A 24,796-nucleotide genomic window follows, 5' to 3' on the forward strand; every position below is an offset into this window, starting at 1 on the left:
ATGTCCTACAATTCTTTCCATTCTTTCCTCTGGAACGCTAATTAAATCATTTCTTATTTTAATTTTATACCCTTTAATCACATTTATAGTTTCTTTGGGCTACATTTATTTTTGGTAATTTCTCAGTCCAACTTTGTTATATGTTGAAAATTTTCATAATGAAATGTTGGGAAAAAATGTATTCACCAAAAAAAACTTGCCAGACATTCATGGTGTACAGGGTTGCTCTACTAAAATTTCTCTAATTTATTATATTAAGCTAGTACAATTTTTTTTTTTTTTTTTTTTTTTTTTTGCGGTACACGGGCCTCTCACTGTTGTGGCCTCTCCCGTTGCGGAGCACAGGCTCTGGACGTGCAGGCTCAGTGGCCATGGCTCACGGGCCTAGCCGCTCTGCGGCATGTGGGCTCTTCCCGGACCAGGGCACGAACCCGTGTCCCCTGCATCGGCAGGTGGACTCTCAACCATTGCGCCACCAGGGAAGCCCGTAAGCTAGTACAATTGTGATGCCAAAATCAGAAGACAAGGAAAGCACGAGATAGAAAACTTTAAGTAGACAAATCATAGAGGCAAAATATTCCAAGTAAAATGAACAATGCAAATTTAACTATGTGAAACCACAAATAAATCTGCTATGACTGAACTAAGTTTATCTCAGGAATGCAAGGATGGTTTAAACATAGAAATCCATTAATATGATTCATCAGATTAATAGAAAGAAGCAGCAGCATAGGAGTCTCTCAATAGGTGTAGCTGATTAAATTCAACATCCATTTAAGATAAACACCTGTGCAAATTAGGAATACAATGAAATTTTGTTATCCTAATGAAAGGTGGCTACAAAACCTATAGCAATCCTTACAATATACTGGTAAAACATTTAAAGCACTGTGTATGAAATCAACAAGAAATGGCTGCCTATTATTATTGCTTCTATTAAAGGCTGTACTAAAGGTCAGCCATGTTGATTAAGAAGAAAAAAAGGGTATGCCATAGAAAGAAACAAAATGGCTTTTATTTGTACAAAATATGACTTCTGCCAAAAGAACTAATAGACATTATTAGAAATAATATGGGAATTTGGCAAGATTGTAAAATCAACATATAAAAACCAATTTAATCACATAAATGAGCAACACATTGAAGATGGTATCTTTTCTTTTTCTAACTGCATTTACAAAAGCAACCAAATACATAAAGTACTAAGAGTAACTATAATATAATATGTGCATGATATTTATAAGAAAATTATAAAACTTAATTGAGAGACACTGAAGATCTAAATAAATGGAAAGATACTATATTCATTGATAGGAACATTTACTGTCATAAAGATGTCAATTCTCCCTAAACGGATCAACAGATTCAATGTAATTCCAATTTCCAAAGATTTGGGGTTTAAAGGGAACGGAAAGGTCCAAGAATAGACAAACAATTTTGAAAAAGAACAGGGTGCGGGTATCTGTACTACCCAAATATCAAAATTACTAAAGATCTATAGATGATAAGAGAGTGTTTTGGTGTTAGAGTAGACAAACAGACCAATGAAACAGAAGAGATCGCCAAAAACAAACCCACATATAACATGGTAACTTTAGATATATGATAAGATAGAATTGTAGGGCACCGCAGAAGAGACTGATTATTAAATAAAAGCTGCTAGGTTGACTGGTTGTCCACAAAGACGAAAAATATCAAATGGATCCCTACCTCACACCCTATATGAAAATCAATTTCTTGTGGATTAAAGACCTAAATGTACAAAACAAACTTTAAACCTCTGTAAAGAAAACAGAGATTAGTGTTACATCTTTATATAGGAAATGACTTCTTAACTGAGACATAAAAAGCACAAATCATACACCTGAAACTAACAAAACACTGTAAATCAACTATACTCCAATAAAATTTTTTTATAAAAAGCACAAATCATAAAGAAAACGGTATTTAAAGTTCATCATGTTAAAATTATCAATCTCAAAAAAAGTAAAAGGACAGGTCACAGAGTGCTAGGAAATAAAGGCAACATGTGACAAAAGATTAATACCAGGAACAAATAAAGAACTTTTAGAATCAATAAAAGAAATAATCCAACTTTAAAAATGAATATAAGATAAAAATAGGCAATTCACAAAAGAAATGTGATCAGTAAATATATTTGCAGTTAGGGTAACGCAAAGTATAATCATAAGGAGACATCATTTCAAATCCATCCTTCAACTGGCAAAATTTCAAGTCTGATAATACTATGTGTTGGTGATGATGTGGAGCAACAAGAATTCATACAAACTGCCTGCTGGTAATAAAATCACAGTGGAGGACATTTGGCAATATCTAATTAAATGAAGGCTCTCTAAGGAAGATATTCCACATAGTTGTAAAACTTCCACACATGTATCCAAGAGGACATGTTCAGTACTATTCACAGTGGCCTTTCTTGCAATATTAAAGAAAAAGACAAAACATCCTATATGTCCTTCTCCAGAAAAACGGATACATGTGGTATTGTCACTCAACAGGATACTACAGATCGGTACAAGTGAATGGGATAAAGCTACAACTATCAACAAAACAAATCTCACAAATACCACTGAGCAAAAGCAAATCGCAGAAGAGAACTTTCACTATATCATTATATAAAGTTTTGAAATGTCAAAAGTGTTATAAGTTTTTAGGGATACACACACACATATATGTATGTGTGTGTGTATGTACAGGGAAGGATAAAGAGATGCGTAGGCACAAAACCCACAAAATAGGCTAGTGGTTACTGCAATGAGGAGGGGGAGAGTGTTTTGTTTATTAAGCATGGATACTTATTGTATTTTTACTTTTGTGTATTTCTCAAGTATTACACAATACATTAAAAATAACAAATAATAAAAGGATCTGCTATAGAGACCAACCAGTAAGCCCTGGATAAGAACTAAGTTTCATAGGTGAAAAACCGAATACCATGAAAACAAGTCAGTGGACTCTGATAAGCCAGCGTTACACTGGAGAGCTCAGCTGGAAATGGCGTTAAGAAATTGTGCTGCTCTCCTTACCTGTCTCTTATACGTCTCGAGTTGACTTCGAGCCGCGTTGGCTTTTCTCAGCTCCTCCTCTAGGCTAACTGTGTTCTGCATATACATAGTATTCTTCTCTTCTAAGAGTTTAACCTGACGCCTCAAATCACCAAGATCTTCTAGCTTCTTTTTATATGATTCCACTTGGCCTTCTAGTTTAGACACTTTATCAGAAGAATGTCTAGAATGAGATGGGAAACCAGAAATCACACACACATCCGCAATGGTAAAGCTGCTGTAGGCAGTGCTAAACCAAGCGGATTGCCGGGAAGTAACACGTTCTAAAGAAATTATAAGACCAAAGGTGAGTCCAGCTTAGTTTTTCGTGCAGGTTCAAAAGTATGACCAAAATTACAGCAAAATTTATAATAGACAACATTATAAAATTTAAGGAATGCAAGTAGGAGGGGGTAGCCAACAGAGTCACATGTAGCACAAAAGCAAAATAAATTGTACACTGTCCAAATAATTTGTCAATTAGGCTGTTATTAGTGACCAGAGGAACAGCTGTTTTGGTGGAGCAGTGGGGCAGGCGGTGGTGAATTTTAGTGGGTTAAGGAAAGAATGTAAACTTTACCTTGTGTAATCTAAATTTGTTCTGGGGGGAAGGAGAGAATAATAGGTCTTTCACTTTTTCTAAGATAAGAGGGACAGAAACATATAAATGTATGCTAAGGAGGCAGATTCAAATGTGAAGGGAAATGATAACTGATGTAGCACAGTCCCTGCAGAAGCAAGAAGGGTTGAGACCCAGAGCATTGAAGAAATTAGCACTGGACAGGAGGACGAGTAACAGGTCTGCACTCTAGAAGCAAAAGAGAAAAGATGGGCGCGAATGCAGGAGACACAGCACATGGAGGGTCCGTAGGTTATGGCCTCATTCCTCAATGCAGGAGGCAGTGTCATCTACTGAGACTGAAGCACAGGAGAGGTGTGGTGGGGTCGGTCAGGTGAGAAGAGTTATGAAAATACATAGCAGCTATGAGAGAAACAGGAGACAGAGCAATCTATGGATGGGCGGTAGAGTGGTGGACCAGTGGGAGGAGCCCATACGGATGGGCAGTAGAATGGTGGACCAGTGGGAGGGGCCCACACAGATGGGCGGTAGAGTGGTGGACCAGTGGGAGGGGCCCAGTGGAGAGTAAGATCACTAATCTGCAGTAGGACAGAACTACTTCACTATGTGATTTTCCCTGTTTGTTCTCAGCATTCAAAGAGCAAACGCATAAAACATAGATGGTTGGAATGATCCAACAGAGGATAGATTACACAAGCAGAATAGTGCAGAAACGAGGTGGCAGGGAGTGAGGTGCCCAGCGAGAGAACAGTTGAGTCCAGCAAGGAAATGAGCCATGTGTGTGGGTGTGACGGTATCCGAGAAAGAGGAAGACCAAGTGACTGAAGGACGCAAAATGAAAGAACAGGAGTAGTAATGAGAAAAGCTCAGAGCTACGCAAGTATGAAGTGGTGGCCAGAGGTTAATTTCTATTTAACAAACATTTATATACAGCACTTATCTGCCAGATACTGTTCCAAGTGCTTACAAATATCACCTCACTTAATTCCACATGTCAGTCTGAGGTAGGTATGTGTGTTATTTCCACCTTACAGATGAGAAAATGGTTCCATAGAGGTTGACTAAATGGCAGCACTGGGATCTGAACCCATCTTCCTGTGCTCAAAGACCCTAGAGTTTGTAAAATCGGTGGCAGAACTGTTCTGGGGGATCACAGGTGTGAGATTCTACAGAGATGGGAAGGTTGTCTACCTAAGAACGTCTATTTCATCTTTTAGAGACTGAGCGTCATCTGCCAAAGTGGTCAGTTCATCGTTCTGTTGCCGAAGTTCAGACATCTCCTTTTGTAACTCTTCACAGCGTATTCGATAGTCATCTTTGGCTGCTTCAAGTCTGTAACCGAAACAAAACAGACCAAGAAAGCACTATTTACTGTCTAATAATTCTCCTTAGAACAGGAAAAGTAAGTAAAAAACATGAAAATAAATTCTTCTTGGATTTGTCTCCTACTTTTGTGACCATACACTGTATTTCCAAGTTTTAACTATCCTGGAAACGGATTCTACTGCTCCAAGACTTGCAGAAAGGTAACAACGGATCGCCATTCCTCTACTCAGAAAGTTAGACGCCAAAATATAGCAGCTATAATTATTTAAAGTTTTATTTTCAATGATGAAATTAACACATATTCCTTTTGAAAATTCACAAGATGCAAAAAAGCAAAGAAGATAAAAATTATGCATTGCTCTAGACAGATACCTCCTGTTAACATTTTTGGAGTATAACCTCCACTGATTTCTATTCATAGATCTTTTCCCTCCAAAATATGGATAATATTGTTCCTAATTTATATTAATTTGTTTTGTTTAACATACATCCTTCCTTTGGATTTAAAAGATTCTTTCTCATGTCACAAATATTTATCATTGATTATTTACTTTTTTTTTTTTTTTTTTTTTTTCGGTACGCGGGCCTCTCATTGTTGTGGCCTCTCCCGTTGTGGAGCACAGGCTCCGGACACGCAGGCTCAGCGGCCATGGCTCACGGGCCCAGCTGCTCCACGGCATGTGGGATCTTCCCGGACCGGGGCACGAACCCGTGTCCCCTGCATTGGCAGGCGGACTCTCAACCACTGCGCCACCAGGGAAGCCCTATTTACTTTTAATTTTATTTATGTAAGTATTTAATGTACAGAAATTCTTAATTTTTATGTAATTCAATTGATGAATCTTACACTTCATAATTTCTACTTCTTTTAATTTTTTTTAACTTTTTATTTTAGGTTGGGGTATAGCCAGTTATCAATGTTGTGATGGTTCCAGGTGCCCGGCAAATGACTCAGCCATACATATACAGGTATTCATTCTCCCCCAAACTGCCCTCTCATCCAGGCTGCTACACAATATTGAGCAGAGTTACCTGTGCTCTAAAGTAGGTCCTTGTTGGTTATCCATTTTAAATATGACAGTGTGTGAACATGTTGATCCAAACTCCCTAACTATCCCTTCCCCCCACCCTTTCCCCCTGGTAACCATAAGTTCTCTAAGTCTTTGAGTCTGTTTCTGGTTTGTAAATGAGTTCATTTGTATCATTTCTTTTTAGATTCCCCATATAAGTATAGTTTCTACTTCTAATGTGCAATTAGAACTTTTTCTTCCTTCTAATTCTTTGTTTTCTGTTAGTATTTATACAGTTTCATTTGTAACATTAACGTTTTCAATTTCCCTGGAATTCATTTGGGTATATGATGTAGTACAGGAATCTAACTTTTCCTGCCAAAATATCTACCAACCATTCCAAAACTGTTTAACAAATAATTTAACCTTTCCCTATTGATTAGAAAATGCCATCTTTATCACATTTATGTATTTTTATATATACTTGGACTGGTTTCTGGATCTTCATTTGTGTCATTGGTGTCTATTTTGCTGAACTGGTACCAAGCTATTTTCGTTAGTATATTAGTACTTGGGTGTGGCCAGTATTCCCTCATTATACTTTGTTCTCAAAACATTTTGGGAATCTCTTGTTCATTAATACTTCTAGATGAACATAAAATGTGAATTGGAATCAAGTTCAAATTATATAAGTTAAGGAAAAAATGGCATTCTTACAATGTTCCATTAAAAACACCTAAAAATATGTTCTCTCTCTCCACACAGTATTATGTTTTATGTATAACTTAGAAGTTTTTGTCATCTAACTCCTTCATATTACTTAAATTTTTTTTTTTTTTTTTTGTGGTATGCGGGCCTCTCACTGTTGTGGCCTCCCCCGTTGCGGAGCACAGGCTCTGGATGCACAGGCTCAGCGGCCATGGCTCACGGGCCCAGCCGCTCCGCGGCATGTGGGATCTTCCCGGACCGGGGCACGAACCCATGTCCCCTGCATTGGCAGGCGGACTCTCAACCACTGTGCCACCAGGGAAGCCTGTACTTAATTTTTTTTTTATTCTTCACTTAAATACTTATAAATGGAAGTTTTTCCTGATGATACTAACTAGTTATTGGTAAAAAAACTTATGACCTATGCAGCAGTCTCACATTACCCTCTCCCTGTTAAATGTTTATTGGTTCTAAGAACTTCTGAGTTAATTCTCTTATATTTTCTGGGTGGACACACATATTATCTACAAATAATCATCGTTTATTGATACTTTTTGTCTTTCCAATATTTTCATCTCATTTCTTTTTCTTATTTCATTTTCTAGAAAAGTAATAACAGTGAAATCTTATATAGCATCTATGTGCCAGGCAATATTCTCAAAATACTTTATATATATTAACTCATTTAATGCTCACAAAAATTCTAGAAGGTAGATAATACTATTATACCATCTTATAGTAGAGAAAATGGAGGCATGCCCAAGGTTACACAGCTAGTAAGTGGCAAAGCCAGGATTTTTAGAATGTCTAGAAAAATGTCAAATAATAGATTAATACTCATCCTCATTTCATTCTTAACTTTACTGAGAATTTCATGTACCAAGCTTATTTTATATTTTTCTTTCTCCTTTACCTTATGGATTGGAGGAGTTATAATACATTTAATAGTTACTGTAATAGACTTAATAATACGCAACAGGTTAACAATCCTGGGATAAAGCTTACTTCAGTACTGGATTGAATTTGCTACTATTTTATTCAGGAATTATTTAAAGAATACTCATAAATGAGATGTCAGTCATTTGAAAATAATAGTAATAAACCCATTATGTTAATATAGACAACATACTGTTTATGAAAAATAACTATTTTCTAAAACCAAAAAATGGTGAGGAGAGTGGCAATATTTTTTATATTCTGTGACTCAAATCATCTGGTTTAGTAGAAGACAGCTGGGTTCCCATAGGTGTTTCTACACTGGTCTGCTGTGATGGTTTTTTGGCTGCGGTATAGGAAGGAGATCCAGCCAAGCACAGAAATGCAGTTGGAAAAGAGAGGGCCCTGAAGACTCTCTGAGAGGGTCCTCGGATGACACTCTGAACCACAGATGTAGACCATAGGGGATGGATTGTTTGTCTAAGGTTTCTGAGAAGACTAAGAAAATTTGTTTATTTTTTCCCGTCAAGGCCAAAAAAAAAAAAAATGCAGAAACATTTCATGGGGAAACAAAGGACTGAGTCACTGCACAAGTTAAAAAAACTTAATTTCTCCCAGTTTTGACACTGAAAATCTATGGTTGGGTAAGAAACAGGCCAGGATATGTTTTCTAGTAAATCACAACACAGTATTTTATCATACTGCCAAGTCCTTCAACTTTGGGGTTCTAGTTTGTCTTGCAGGACACCAAATTTTTCCTTTTCTTCTTTTCCCTTTCACCATCCAATCGCCAATGGGCCCTCTTCCTTCTTTTTGGCCTTTTCCTCTCCCAGAAGATGTGTCTGGAAGACTGTCCCTTTACATCAGCTCGCCCTTTAAATAGGCTTGTCTCTATAACCCACGCACCTGGCCTTTATTTTGCGTTTCTTTAAACTGTGCTCTGGAAAGGGCACCAATCTCTAAATTCTGTGCCTGTGTATTTTTTTGGCATTTGGTCCTTTAAGAAGATACACTTACTTTGAATTCCTATCCCTGCAGTTTGTGATCTAATTTCCTTTTTTGTTTTAAAGTAATTTCCGATTTTGAGCGAATTTAATCTTTGCAGCGACTGCTCCAACTCACCCTCAGGCCCCTTCGCTAGTTCTTCCTCTGTCTCTGATTTTTTTCTCTGTCTGCCTTTACTTGCCTCAGAGTGCCTGGCAGGATGGAGGTGGGCTGGTGTTTGCTTCCTTCCTTTCACTCACAGTTATTGTTCAGTTGGGGCATTCTGTCTGCAAGTCATATTGAGGGTGAGCATTCATAGATTTTCCTAAATGAGCAGTTACTTCATGTCGTGTGGGAAGACTTTTGGGAAGTGGCTAATTGCACAGCCTCCCTGGTCTGCAGTTACCCGAAAGTCCTAACGCTATAGTCTTAACTTTAAAAGACATTACCCTGTGCACCGCAACAAAGAGTAGCCCCCGCTCGCCGCAACTAGAGAAAGCCCGCACGCAGCAACGAAGACCCAACCCAGCCAAAAATAAATAAAATAAATTTATATATTAAAAAAAGACATTACCAAATCTAAAAAAATGAGCTCTGAGTGAGTTGTCCCTTACCTGAATGTTTCTTCTTGGAGCTGTTCTAACTGAGTCTGGAGCTGCAGATGCCTTCTTCCTGCTGGACTGTTAGGATCTTCTATAGAATCAGACTGATTCAGCCTTTCCATTAATACCTGATTCTCTGCCAACAGACTACTTTTCTCCTCTTGCAATGCTGCAACCTGTTAGAATATAGGAAGACAGTGGTTATTTTCTCCAATTACACTGGAATCCGCATAATCACTTGTGAATTACCATTACGAATTAAAGCCTGTTTTTAAAGAAGTACAAGCAACCTCCACTTAAAACACTGACATTATTTTGGAATATTGCACAGGCAGAGCAGTACGTAAGAGTAAGCAAGAATTCATTCTTTATTTTACATTTGAAAAGGTAATTCACCAAAGAAGACATGTAATGGCAACTAAGCACACAAAAAGATATTCATGATTAGTCATTAAGGAAATGCAAATTGAATCCACAATGTTATATCCATACACTTACTCCCACTAGAATGCGGAAAATCAGAGAGACTGGCTGTACCAAGTGTTGGTAAAGATGAAAACAGATGGGAGCTTCACACACCTGTTCAGCACGTGAAATGTTCCACAGGCTGTGAAAAACCGGTTCGCATTTTCCTAAAAAATTAAACATGCAACTACCACATAACCCAGACATTTTACACTTAGGTATTTATTTACCAAAGAGAACTAAAAGCATATGTCCACACAGAGATGTAGAATGTTTATAGCAGCTTCATTTGTAATACAGAAAAGCAAATGTTGACCAGTAGGTGAATGGATAAATAAAGTGCAGCACATCCATACAACAGAATACTATTTGACAATACAAAAGAATTAACTATTAATACCGATAACATGAATGAATCTCAAAATAATGAAAGAAGCCAGGCAGAAAAAGAGTACACTGTGTATGACTCCTTTCATATGCAATTCTAGAAGACACAAGCTAATCTACAGTGACAGAAAGCGAAGCCGGGACTGGAAGAGGATTCCAGAGTCATGAGAGCTCACTATCCTGATTGTGGTGGTGGTTTCGCACGTTTATACGTGTCAACAAGCATCAGAACCGTACACTTCAAAGATGAGCAGTCTGTTGTATGTCGACTACATCTCAAAACACGTAAAACAGGAGTCTCCTGCCATTTCTGATTCTCCCTCTGCACACCCATTTTCTCTGGAACTTGTTCCAGTTGGGCCGTTGCCCCACCATCCTCAGGATCAGCCGACCTTGGCTTCTGTGGCTCCCAGGACACCTCCCTCTCCTGGTCTGTGTGCCACCTCTTTACTCCAGTCAAGCCCTCTTCACCTCCCTGCCTCTGGCACATGCATGGCTTTTCCTTTCTAAATACATTGATGGCTTCCAGCTTCTGGGCTGTCAACATCATTTATCCACTGACAGCTCGCATGTTTCTATTTCCAGCCTGGAACCCCGTACTGGGTATCACGTCCACCTGGATGTCCACCAGGCCTCTGAATTTAACCTGTCCAGGTGGGACTCTCATTCCCCCACACCCCGCCCTGCCCTCCCACTGTCTTCCCCATCTCAGCGATGCTAACTCTGTCCTTCCACTTGCTCTGGCAGGATCTGTCCCATCTCGTCCTCACACCCACGCCCACTCTTTCAGCAAACATCAGCAGCTCTGCCTTCAGACAGATTTCAACCACTTCTAACTGCCCCTCAATTCTGATTTAAGCCAACCTAATTTCTTGCCTGATTATTGCGAAGGCCTCTGAATTAGTCTCCTTGAGTTGGCCCTCACCACCCAGCAGCCACCATAATCCATTAAAATAAAACTCGGATCACAGGACGTCTTTGCTCACAAGCCTCCCACGGCTTCCCATTTATTTACTCAGCCTGTACCAAGGCCTGTCAGGCCTCTGCAGACGGACTCCTCTCCCCAGGCTTCACTCCTGCTGCCCTCACCTTCATGCTCCCGGAGACACCAGCTGCCCCGCATCAGGCCTGTGCGCTGAGCCTAGATGAGCCTCGCAGGAAGCCTGGGAGGCCGCTTATCCACCCTCTAGGATTTACTAACTTGCTGCCTCCCCGGCGGCCTGTGCTGACAACCCAGTCAGAACTAGTTCCTCCCACCCCGTGCCCCCGTCCCCCCGAGTCCCCCGTTCTCTAAAATACTTATCAGCAGCACACAACAGACCGTATTCTTATCCTGTTCACTGTCTGTCTTCTTTATCGCATGCAAGCACCTTGGAGGCAGGGATGTTTTATCCGTTTCTGTGTTTTCCCCTATCTTCACTGTATCGACAGCAGCTAGAACAGTGGATGGTCTGGAGTGGGTGCTCAATGTCTGCTGAATAAATGAATGAGTCTGAAATGCCAGCTCTCTAACTTGTCAGATTTCCATAAACGCACGAGTCTTTTCTCAGAGTAGAGTAGTAGCTCAATTCCGTGCCACTGGTCTATTTCATTCATTTCTGCTCTTTTGTTTTTTTTTTTTTTTTTTTTTTTTTTTGCGGTACGCGGGCCTCTCACTGTTGTGGCCTCTCCCGCTGCGGAGCATAGGCTCCGGATGCGCAGGCTCAGCGACCATGGCTCACAGGCCCAGCCGCTCCGCGGCATGTGGGATCTTCCCAGACCGGGGCACGAACCCATGTCCCCTGCATCGGCAGGCGGACTCTAAACCACTGCGCCACCAGGGAAGCCCTTTTGTTCTTTTTAAAATAAATATTTAAGGCTTTAAAATTTAAAAGCTCGTTTCTTTGTTAATAATTTCTATCTTAAATTGCACTTTGGTCAGAAAGCATGATCTAAAGACACAGATTCTTTGAATTTTATTGGGAATTGCTTTATAGCCTGGTATGTGGTCAGTTTATATGAAGGCTGAGTGCATAATGCAACACCTTAATACCAGACTCATCAGACTAGCAAATGTTGCTAAAGTAATTTAATTCAATATATTTGGCAGAAATCCTTTTCACATACACAGAAAAAGGTGTCAACTACAAATTGGTACTTGCCATCTGCCTCGACAAGGATTAAATCATGAGCTGCTGCAGCCACTGACCTGTAATGCCCCCTGAAAGGAGTTCAGGAAGAGATCAGGAACGAGGCCCCCCGTGCTCTGGGAAAACTGGCAGAACAGGCCTTCAGATAGTTAGATATTTTCAGGAGAAGATTTTATGAGCCCAATTCTTGCATCTCCTCATATCTAGAAAAGCACTAAAATCATCAACGGTGACAACTGCTCCTCGTGACTGGCAGCCACCTTCTACCAGAACGTGTGCTTCACTGCACGCGCCCTCTTCTCCTAAATCACATACATACTGACCTCCATCCCACCACTTTGGAGCAGTTCCTCAGAGCTGAGATGCTGTCTCCTGGGCTATTGTCCTCATTTTGCCCCAAAGAAACCTTAACTCACAACTCTCACGTTGTGCATTTTTTTTAGTCAACAAGGAGAATAATTTAAAATAATACATAAACACAATTTAAGGAAAAAAAGCAAATAAAGCAAAGGGGCTTATAATGGAAAGCTACAGTTTCCCATTGAGTTTTTCTACTTCCAAGAGACAACTAGGTTTTTTTTTTTTTTTTTTTGCGGTACGCGGGCCTCTCACTGCTGTGGCCTCTCCCGTTGCGGAGCACAGGCTCCGGACGCGTAGGCTCAGTGGCTGGCTCAAGGGCCCAGCCGCTCCGCAGCATGTGGGATCCTCCCGGACCGGGGCACGAACCCGTGTCCCCTGCATCGGCAGGCGGACTCTCAACCACTGCGCCACCAGGGAAGCCTGACAACTAGTTTTAATGTTCCTAATTTTATTGTTTTTGGCTGTGACTTGACATCTCTCAATAACATGTTATACCCACTATTTCTTGATTTATCAACCTTACACATTATCTAGTGACTTGTCTCCTCTGACATGTGAAATTAGAGCCACTTGCAGCATCCCCCGTTTCCACGAATAGTTATGGCACTATTCCTGCTCCTTTCACTGGCCACCTCTGCAATTTTGAACAACTACTCATTGACTTGTTTCACTCCATCACGTGCCCACTCATTAGCTCACTCAGATACTCATCGTGGGTCTACCATGTGCTAGGCACTGCTGCAATTTTCCAGGTGCAAGGGATACCACAATGAAAAACGCAGAGACAGTACTTATTCTTATGTGTTACATATTCTAAACAAATCATCATAGTAAATATATAAACAAGGACAAATCATATTAAGCAAGAAAGTAAACTAATAAATACATGCAAGACCTAGAGTGAAAGTGCTCTGCAGAGGGTTAAAGCAAAACTAAGAGGAGGGGCTTCCCTGGTGGCACAGTGGTTGGGAATCTGCCTGCCAATGCAGGGTACACGGGTTCGACCCCTGGTCTGGGAAGATCCCACATGCCGTGGAGCAACTAAGCCCATGAGCCACAACTACTGAGCCTGCACTCCGCAACGGGAGAGGCTGCGACAGTGAGAGGCCCGCGCACCACGATGAAGAGGGGCCCCCGCTCGCTGCAACCGAAGAAAGCCCTTGCACAGAAATGAAGACCCAACACAGCTAAAAATAAATAAATAAATAAATTTATTTTTTAAAAAAAGACTAAGAGGAGAGGCTGGAGGACGACTGTAGGCTGGTGACCGAGGAACTTCCCAGGGAGGCTGAGGTTAGTACTGGGCACACCTAAGTGCCCAGTGAATATTTCATGACAGATAAACCACGTGATTTGGAGCTGAGACTGGATGGTGAGAAGCGGCCGGCCGTGTACTGCCTGTGCTCCCTCGTGGTGAGACGAGAACACGGGGGGCCCCACCGGGCCCTCACTGCCCTGCCTCACCCTGCTTCTCCTGCTCACCTCCAGCACCCGCATCTTTACTTTCATAACACTGCTTCTCCACAGGCAGGGCTAGATGCTGAAGACCAGTGACGTTCACATCGCTACCTCAGAGGTCACATCAGCACGCCTGTGTTACGACTGCTTTCTGCAGGGCTGAGTGTGTCACGGCGCTGCCACCAATCTCCTCATAACCTCTCTGCAGCCCCGCCACTCGCTCTGCGATCTGTTCACACCAGGGACTGGTAAACTCTTCTGTAAGGAATAGGGCAGTGAACAGCTGAGCCTTTCAGAGCCACAGGTCTCGTGGCGAGTCCTCAACCCTGTCTCTGCAGCGTGAAAGCACCAGAGACAGCACATCAAGGAACAAGCCTGCCTGCGCTACCACTTTACTCATGAGACAGAGGGCCGGCTGCAGTCTGCCAATCCCAGTGTACAACTTGAATGTTACACTGTCAAAGAGACTATTTATATCCTGCTCATAAAAACAACCAACTCTTATTTATCATTATTGTAAAATACTGCATTTGTGTATAGCTGAATTTTAGAACCTGAAAAGCAATTAACAGCACTTAACCTTAAGACTAGGTAAATATTATTTACTACATAACCCAGAAAGTGTGCTCTGATCACATCTCTTCCTATCTGCATCCAAAGCAATGACCAACTCTTACGCCTTTCAAGGTAAAATGTTTCTAGTATAAAATATCACGAACCCTGTGTACCTACTACCCAGCTTTAACAAGTATCAAAACATGGCCAATTATGCACCTATCTGGACTTCCATCCACTCCCCCCTCCTCCCTGATTTTGAGGTAAATCCCAGACAAACTATTTTATTTCTTAATTTTCTGTCTTTTAATTTAGGAGAGATTTCAACTTTATTTTTAACTATTCTATTGAATTTTTTTATTTTGACAATTCTATTTTTAGTGTTTCTTGATCTCTGATTTTTTCTTTTTAAAATAGCATCTTGTCCTTTTTTTTTTTTTTTGCGGTATAAGGGCCCCTCACCGCCGCGGCCTCTCCCGTTGCGGAGCACAGGCTCTGGACGTGCAGGCTCAGTGCCCCGGTCCGGGAGGATCCCACATGCCGTGGAGCGCTGGGCCCGTGAGCCACGGCCGCTGAGCCTGCATGTCTGGAGCCTGTGCTCCGCAACGGGAGAGGCCACAACGGTGAGAGGTCCGCGTACCGCAAAAAAAAAACCAAAAACAAAATAAAAAGAAAAATCTCTTCTACTACCCCAATTTCTCCACTTCCTCTAGGGCTAGTTTCCTGTTTATCTTGACCCTTCTCTTTTTTGTTACACAGATTTTCCTCACATGTAAGAATCGGTTTTCTGTAAATTAGGGAATCCAGAAAGGTCAAAATGAAAAGGGCCTTACCCTGCAATACTAATACTCGGCCTAACCTCCTGTACTTCTGTTTGCTTAACTTCTTTAGAAGAGAACCCTCCGATTGGGAAACCAGCTACAGGTCAGGGTATCTGCAGTGGGTGACGGGCAATGGGGCTGAGCTCTCCTACAGAAGACCCCGTTACACCTCGCTGCAGCCTTCCACCAAGCATGGGGGCTTCTCTGGGGTTCAGCTACAGCAGCTCCCTCCCCCTTTATAGGTGTTTTTGGCGCTGCATTCTTTACTCCTTTTAAGGCCGTTTCGCACTTTACCCAGCTGCCTTTTGGCCTTCTGAGGTTGATGATGAGCAGTGGTGTGCTGCTGCTGGCTATAACCAAGCCGCTTGCTAAATATTCGGGAGTCTGGTGAGACGACTGTTAAACCATTAACAACCTGGAATTGGTCGCTGTGACAGTGTTTATACCGTGGAAATTGGAAAACGCTACAAATCAGGGCTTTTAAAAATCTCCCTCAGTCCTCCTGAGAGCCGATCTCTCTCCTCTTTCTCTTCTTTTCTCGTGGGCTTATCCCATTTTAAATTCATTTATTATGAATTTGATGGGGCTGTGAGAAGGAAGGAAAACTCTGACCTTTGTTCAGTCTGCACTCTTTTTCCAGGCTGTTTCCTTTTTCTTCTCAAACTAGGGCTGTGTTACAGCCAAACTGTACCGCACGTGGGACCCAGGGCACATGGTGGGACGCAGAGCCGTGCTGCAAACAGGTGGTGTAAAACCAGATCTCTTACCTGCAGATCCAACTCATGGCACCTTTGAGCAATTTCTTCCTTGGCCGACAAAGCTTCATTCAGTTCCTCTGAAGTTTTCTTCAGCTGCGTAGAAGCAAAGAGCTACAGTGAACATCGCAATATGACGTGGCAACAACAACTAATGATCGCACATGTACAATAGAAAACTAAAGCGCTTCCCCCTGTTCTTTCTGTGGGGCAGGGAGAAATCAAGAACCCTTCTGCACGAGTCAAAAGGAGGGTTTCTTCCAACTGCAGACATCTTTTAGTCCTGAGTCTTGTCTCTTCTGTACTTGGAAATTGGTTCTTTCCTCATATCAAGTTTTCTTATACATCTCCTAGGGCTACTTGGTTCTTGGTAATGTTGATTCTGTAATAACTAAGAAATCTCACCTTGGTAAAATATATATGTGCTAGAGGAACAGGGGTTCAATTGTTAAAATAAATAGCTAATGTATTTCAACACAATTGTTGTATGGTTTAAAAAATATTTATTCTCTCAGTACTTAGCAGCCAGGATATACGGCCAGAGATAGGCAGCTGGATTGGTCTTGGATTGAGATTTTGCCCGGGAGAAGGTATTAAGGTAAGAGAATCGATTATATTGACAAAATCATCACAATAATAGACCATGAAGTCTAGGCCAGAAAGAGAAGGTAACTGATTAAACAGATGATGAACTGCTTAAGCTAAAGTATGAAGTGGGGAGATTTCCAAAAATAAGATGACGATGTTGGGAGAAGAAAGAGGAGTAGGCTTTAGGCAGGCAGAACAGTAATGTTCACCGTAGAGTCTAAGCAAAGTGAGGAAGAACGAACGTAAGATGATGGGCTGTCAGTGAAAACCAGACAGTTCACTTCTTCACAAAGATGAAGGGTAGAGGAGACTTCTTCAATTGAAGAATAACATGAAATAAAAGGTAAGATATCTTTTGAATTATAAATAAATCACAGGATTAAATGCATGCCATTTTCCAGGACTGCATCTATTGTGTTAAACGTGGCATACAGAAAGATATCACTAATGGAAAAAGAAAACATGACTAGAAAACATGAATTATAGTAAATTAAAGAGGTTAATTTACTTTAACCATTCATTAAAACATGAATTATCGTAAATTAAAGAGGTTAATTTATTTTAAAGTGGGTTGTACAATAATATGTTAATTACAAATTACAAATTTAATTACGAGTGTGTAATATCCATTAGTAAAGTGGCTTACGTTCTTGAATTTTAGGTAAAAAATAAAGCATTATACCAATATATTTCATAAGCAATTTCAACTGAAACACCCTTTTCATTAATATGTAAAGTTCACCCTTTCATCTCTGCACGGATAAAAACAATGCAAGATCAGGTACCTGGCGATCGAGGTCAACATAGGCATCGTTCCCAGCAGAGACAGGAGACTCTTTACTCATCAGCTGAAATTAAGATTTGAATGATTACAACCACCAGAAAAAAGTGACAGTCTGTATAATACACTTACAACAACAAACATGAACACCCAGCTGCCATAGAATTATAAAAATTACAATGAAATCACAAATGTAAAAGGAACATTTTCCTATACATTGAAGCTCTTCAGCCTGGAGCTTTGTTTTGCTGCAGGATTAGCCTTCACTTAAAATCACACGTGTAATTCTGGTATGCATTTTCACAGCAGGGCCAGTCATGAGACTCAAGTATTACTTATTCTTACCACTAAAAAGACAAGTCTTTAAGTTAAAATGTGGCTAAATATTTAAAATATTGACTTTTCAGTAAGAAAAATAGTAACACTAAGTAACTATTTCTGAAGAATAAACGTGGGTCACATCAATATCAGCCCAAATTAACCGCTAATGTTCAGTGATGACACGCACATACACACGAATCTAGGTCTCAGCCTCTCTCACCCTTGTGTTGCACACAGAGAAGATCCAGAGGGTGTGTGAGGGTTTGGGGAGAAGGGATAAAATTCTGACTGTGACAAATGTCAGGGGCAGACTCAAATGTCCCAATTTTCTCCTGTTTCCTTCTTATGCTCTGTCTGAAGGACAAAAGAGAGGGACAATTAGAAACGTGGGGACAGACTATTGAGAGATCTTGTAATTTCAGCCTTCATCCCACTCTCTAAAGAACTGAAATGTTATGCTCAGCTGTACCTTCTTCTCTGCATCAGTGGTTCTCAACACTGATTGAGAAGTCCCCAAACCAACAACACCAAACCAACAACACCAGCATTGCCTAGGAACTTGTCAGAAATGCAAATTCTTGGGTCCCTGCCCAGATTTACTGAATCAGAGACTCTGGGGTTAGGGCCCAGCACCACACACTGAAGTTTGAGAACCACTGCTCTATATTAATGTCATGAGAAGAGTGAAGGTCCCTTAGCATAACTAGGAGGGAAAAAAATCTCAGAAAGAGTAAAAGAATACAGGCTTCAATTTTTATGCTTTTATTGTAAGAATGTTACTAAAAAGATGTTCAAAAGATTTTTCTTCCAATTAAAAAAATAACACCCAATGTAGGGAAGATAAAATTCAGAAAAAGTACAAAGAGAGAACACCCATTATTCTACCATCCAGAAATAACCACGTCTATAATTTTGAACTATTCAAGAAGCTACCTGTGCCATGGGTTTCACACAGCTCAAGTAAAAAAGACAAATACAGTGTCATGTGATGAGGGCTGTTGACAGACACTCAGAGAGGAAGGATCTAATTTGGGGGGTGTGGTGGGGGGGTAGAAGGGAGTACAAGTATTTTCTTCCAGTCCCCATTGTTACATGTTAGTCCTTATCATAACACAGTAGCACCTGTGAAGAAAACCCCCTGAACACAGCCTCCTCCCAGTCAATCCCAGCTAGGATGTCCACCTCGATGAGGTTTCCAGGTCCTATACCTCCCGACTTCCTCCCTGGTTTTCACTGACAGCCCATCATCTTACGTTCATTCTTCTTCACTTTGCTTAGACTCCACCGTGAACATTACTGTTCTGCCTGCCTAAAGCCTACTCCTCTTTCTTCTGCCAACATTGTCATCTTATTTTTGGAAATCTCCCCACTCCGTACTTTAAGTTACGCAGTTCATCATCTGTTTAATCAGTTACCTTCTCTTTCTGGCCTAGACTTCATGGTCTATTATTGTGATGACTTTGTCAATATAATCGATTCCCTTACCTTAATACCTTCTCCTGGGCAAAATCTCAATCCAAGACCAAGCCAGCTGCCTATCTCTTCTGGCCATATATCCTGACTGCTAAGTACTGAGAGAACAAATATTTTTTAAACCATAAAACATAATATATAGTTTCCAGTCTCAGCTGGGCCTTCAAGGTTGCCCCCAAAGTACAGCTATGCTTCCCCAATCAGCAGTCTCTTTGTTCCCTTTAGAGATTATTCCAAACCTTTCCTACTTCTCAAACCTCACCAACTCCCCACTATTCTTATCAGAAAACCTTGCCTCCAGATAAGAAATTCCCCAATTTCCTGCACCTTAACCTACAAAATTGGCAGCATTCATACCCATCCTTTCCTTCTTCAATCTTGTCGTAATACACTCTCAACCCTGTCTCTTCCCAGCTTCTCAGAGACCCTGTACTAGTTATCATCCTCTCTCTTGTTATCTCAACCTCTATCTTGCTCTTTCCTGTGGCTTCTTCCTATTAGCATTTAAAAAATTAAAAGACTATCATTTACTTGATTACCAATCACATTTCTCCAAAGAAGATAATATACAAATGCCCAACAAACATATGAAAAGATGCTCAACATCATTAGTCTTTAGGGAAATACAAATAAGCCACAATTAGAAAACACTTCACATCCACTAGGATGGCTAATATCAAGAAGATGGACAATAACAAGGGTTGACAATGAGGGAGAGAAATTGGAATTCTTAGCACATTGCTGGTGGGAATGTAAAATGGTGCAGCACCGGTGGAAAACACACCTGTGCTGGCACTTCCTCAAAAAGTTAAACACAGAATTATCATGTGACCCAGAAATTCAATTTCTGGGTATATACCCAAAAGAATTAAAAACAGGTGCTCGGACTTCCCTGGTGGTGCAGTGGTTAAGAATCCACCTGCCAATGCAGGGGACATGGGTTCGAGCCCTGGTCCGGGAAGATCCCACGTGCCGCAGAGCAACTAAACCCATGTACCACAACTACTGAGCCCACGTGCCACAACTACGGAAGCTGCTCACCTAGAGCCTGTGCTCTGCAACAAGAGAAGCCACCGCAATGAGAAGCTGGAGCACCACAACGAAGAGTAACCCCTGCTCACCGCAACTAGAGAAAGCCCACATGCAGCAACGAAGACCCAACACAGCCAAAAATATATAAATAAACAAATAAATAAATTTATTAAAAAAATAAAATAAAAACAGGTGTTCAAAACAACCCCGTACACTCAGGTTCACAGCAGCACTACTCGCAATACCGAAAAGGTGGAAACAACTCAAACGTCCATCAAATGATGAATGGATAAACAAAATGTGGCACCCCCACACCATGGGATATCATTCAGCCACGAAAAGGAACTAAATATTGATACATGCTACAAAATAATCTTGAAAATGGTAAATTTTATGTTATGTGTATTTTACCACAACAGAAAAAAAAATCAAAGTCAGCTGCACCTGAATAGAGACATACAGACAGTCATCTTACAAAAGCCCTTCTTCAATTCCATAGTTTTATCCAGCCACCCTGTCCTCCTCCACAGCCCAATCAGTCACCAAGCCTGTTAAATAAAGCTCGGACAAAGTTCAAATCTGTCCACTTCTCTCCACCCAGCCGCCATAACCTAGTTCAGGCTTCCATCGTTCCTCACCAGATAATTACTAAGGTCTCAACTGCTCTCCTTTTTTCTAGCCTTGTTTTCCTCCGATCCATTCTTCTCACTGCCTGGATTTTCTCAAATACAGACTTCAGTGTATTTTCTCCTTAAAAAGCAATTCACTGGTTTCCAAAATTCCAGCTCTTTCCACAAAGCTGCTCGGCATCCTACTGGCCTTACGGTTCTTGCCTTGCCTCCAGCACCCACACCTCCCGCGCCTGCTGAGGCTTCTTCCGACACCTCCCCGCGCCACGCGGCTGCCTCCTGGACCGCAAGTGCCCTTCCTGACCTCTTCTCCTCCTCCAGTGCTTAGACGAGACGCCGCATTCTCTGAGAACCCTTCCCCAACATCCCCACGCTGAGGGACACACTCCTTTGAGGTCCTACTATCTTTTCCCCATCACGGCACTTTTCATTCTGAATGCTTTGGATGTATTCGAATTGCTCGTTTGGCCATTCTTCCCTTTAGATCACACTTTGTGAGACAAGAGGCCATGTCTATCTTTTCCATAGTTGTATCCTGAAGGCCTCCTATAGCTCCCACTGCATTCTAGGTGCTCGATAAGTATTTACTAAATAAACAAAATGAATATGCACGTAAAATGCACTGCGTTAGTGAGTACCGGCACCATCCGCACAGAGTAGGTGTAGATAAACGCTTGCCAGTACGATTATCACCATCCATCTCTCTATTTCAGATTTCCTCAGAATAAATTCCTAAAAGTGAAATTACAGGATCAATGACAGTAAGGCAGAACAGTTAGTGGCCCCCTTATTGCTTTTCCTGTCTTTGCTTAGTAAAAGAATCCTCAAATTTTGGCTGGGTCCCTGACCACCTGGAAAAAAGACCACATTCCCCAGCTTCCCTGTGTGGCAATGTGAGTAACAGCTGGATAACAGGAGTGAGAATTCCTGGAAGTTTACTAAGAGGAAGTGGAGAGCCTTCCTTCAGCCCTGCCTGCTGGCCGGAATGTGAATGTGAGGGCTGGAAGCCAAAGAGCCACGGCTGACCACAGGGTGGGAATCACATATTAGGGATGGCAGACAACAAGATGCAAGAAAGCCGTGTCCCTGATGCCTACAGAGCCAACCCATGACCACTTGAGAGCAAATTAAAGTCATATCTTGCTTGGCTGACCATCATTTTGTTAGTTTACGCTGCTACCATCAGCACTGACAAACGGATCCTCTCCTAAAAGCTCTGCTTTGTTGAAATGTCCTGTATGATAGAGAATTTGGCCGATCCTTTGCCCCCAGTGACTGGGAGCAGCTGCTAAATCTCTGGGATTTCTCTGCTGAGTGTCTTTGTTATTCATGGTGGGTCCCTAGATAGTTTAAGCTAGGAGATGACTCTGCTTGGGGGCTGGTGACGCCAAGAAAACCAATCGCATATGGGAGGGTTGGGGCTTTGAGCCACTTGATACCAGCCTGGCCTCTGGGGAGGAGACAGGGGCTGGAAATTTAGTTCAACCTTGTGGCCAATGATCCAACCAATCACACCTATAAAATGAAACCCCAACAAAATGCTGGACATGAAAGCTCGGGTGAGCTTCCCCGGTTGGCTGCTCCCTCTGTGTCTTGTCACACAGTAATGTGCTGGGAGGGTGACATGTCTTGATTCCACGGGGAGGGGACAACAGAGACTGAGTTTGGGACCCTCCCAGACCTCCATTTCGGGGGGTGGGGGGTTGGTTCTGATTCGTATCCTTTTGCTGTAATAAACCGTCACTGTTACTGAGTTCTATGAGTCATTCCAGCAAATAATCAAATCTGAGGAGGTAGTGGGAACTGCTGGATTCATAGTCAGTTGGTCGGATTTAAAAGGAAATGCTTCATAGCACAGGGAGATCAACTCGGTGCTTTGTGACCACCTGCGGGGGGGGATAGGAAGCGGGGGTGGGAGGGAGACAAGAGGGAGGAGATATGGGGATACATGTATACATAGAGCTGATTCACTTTGTTATACAGCAGAAACTAACACAGCAATGTAAAGCAATTATATTCCAATAAAGATGTTTAAAAAATTTTTTTAAATAAAAAATTAAAAAAAGTAAAATAGGGCTTCCCTGGTGGCGCAGTGGTTGAGAGTCCACCTGCTGATGCAGGGGACACAGGTTCGTGTCCCGGTCCAGGAAGATCCCACATGTCGCGGAGCGGCTAGGCCCGTGAGCCATGGCCACTGAGCCTGCGCTCCGCAACGGGAGAGGCCACAGCGGTGAGAGGCCCGCGTACCGCAAAAAAAAAAAAAAAAAGAAAGTAAAATAAAAAAGGAAACACTTTATCTTAATTTGCATTTAGCATTTTTCATGTTTGTCTGCTGCATTTTTTTTCTGTTAGTTACTTACATTCTATACTATTTTAGTTCCCTTAAAGGTTTCTTCCATTACTTCTTTGATTAAAAAATTCTCCCATCTTAAGATCACTTTCACTCTTATAGTTCTATGTCTGACACCTGATGGAGTTCAGGACATGCTACCCCCAAATATGGCAGCTTGGCATGTTGAATGTTTCAAGCTGAAGGAATTTGAGAAACAGCAGGGACAGGAAAGATTTTCTGACCTTCCTCTGAAGCAGGTCTTAAGTCCCTCACGTGAGAGGCGCCCTCCCTATGCTCAGAGGAAAGGAGTATCCGTATCTTCAAAGTCAGAGGGATGCAGAGGGAATCTGAACAAACAGGACTTGCCGTTTTTCGCCCTATCACATTTTTCCACGAGACTTTCCACTCTTCACCAAATCCAGCATCAAAACACTCAGGTTGAAACACCTCTTTGGGCTTCCCTGGTGGCGCAGTGGTTGAGAATCCGCCTGCCAATGCAGGGTACACGGGTTTGATTCCTGGTCCAGGAAGATCCCACATGCCGCGGAGCAACTAAGCCCATGTGCCACAACTACCGACCCTGCGCTCTAGAGCCCATGAGCCACAACTACTGAGCCCGCGTGCCGCAACTACTGAAGCCCACGCACCTAGACCCCGTGCTCTGCAACAAGAGAAGCCACCGCAATAAGAAGCCCGCGCACTTCAAGGAAGAGTAGCCCCCGCTCGCCGCAACTAGAGAAAGCCCACACGCAGCAACAAGGACCCAACACGGCCAAAAATAAATAAATAAAATAATTTTTTAAAAAAGAAACACTTCTTTGATCTTCATTTCTTTATGAAGCCTCCTGTGTTGTGTAAAACTTAAATACATTTGTATGCTCTTCTATTGTTAATCTGTCTTTTGTTTGTTTGTTTTTAACAGAGGCTCCAGCTAAAAACTTGAAAGGGTAGAGGAACAAAACAGTTTTCCCCTCCTACAGTTTCAAATAAATATTCATCTAGAAACTGCCTTGAGTCTGGCTGGAGTTGAAGACCCATTTCCTTCCAAATAAGAAACCAATACTTAAGTGTGAGGCAGACTGCTGGTTTAAGATAGATATTATTCATAATGGCTTTAGGAATTAGTCTACTATTCCTAATTCATTAGAGCATTAAAAAAAATTAGGAATTGTTACGGAATATCTATAATTCCAAGACAAACATTTAACGTTTAAATAAAAATGAGACAAGCTATAGCATAAGTGCGAAGAAAAAAATTCTCAAAAAATGAGTAGGAGAATCTCTTTTTAAAATTTCTACTTCAATTATTTAAACTCATGTTTGCTCCTTTAACTTCTCACAAACTGTAAGCACAAAGGTCCAACATACCTCCTGGATGGCTGTCATGACAACGTGTTGCACTGATTCCTCCATCATCATGATGGCTTGGATGTACTCTGAAAGTAAGAACAACCTGGAATGTCAGTGTTCAAGTTATAGACGATCAAGGGAGTAAAGGC

General features: G+C 41.6%; 1 protein-coding gene across 1 annotated transcript in view; it reads right to left on the bottom strand.

Moving 5' to 3' along the window:
* Positions 1–24,796, bottom strand: part of HOOK3 (hook microtubule tethering protein 3) — a 101,991-nt gene that overhangs the window by 32,868 nt on the left and 44,327 nt on the right. The window contains exons 6-11 of the mRNA XM_065899914.1: positions 24,666–24,733; positions 17,515–17,577; positions 16,154–16,237; positions 9,224–9,387; positions 4,837–4,977; positions 3,048–3,249 (exon numbers count right to left, since the gene is read on the bottom strand). Coding sequence (XP_065755986.1) covers positions 3,048–3,249; positions 4,837–4,977; positions 9,224–9,387; positions 16,154–16,237; positions 17,515–17,577; positions 24,666–24,733 — 722 coding nt within the window. The remainder of the gene's footprint in view (positions 1–3,047; positions 3,250–4,836; positions 4,978–9,223; positions 9,388–16,153; positions 16,238–17,514; positions 17,578–24,665; positions 24,734–24,796) is intronic.

This window comes from Phocoena phocoena, chromosome 21 (genome assembly GCF_963924675.1).
Source record: "Phocoena phocoena chromosome 21, mPhoPho1.1, whole genome shotgun sequence".
Taxonomy (NCBI): Eukaryota; Metazoa; Chordata; class Mammalia; order Artiodactyla; family Phocoenidae; genus Phocoena; species Phocoena phocoena.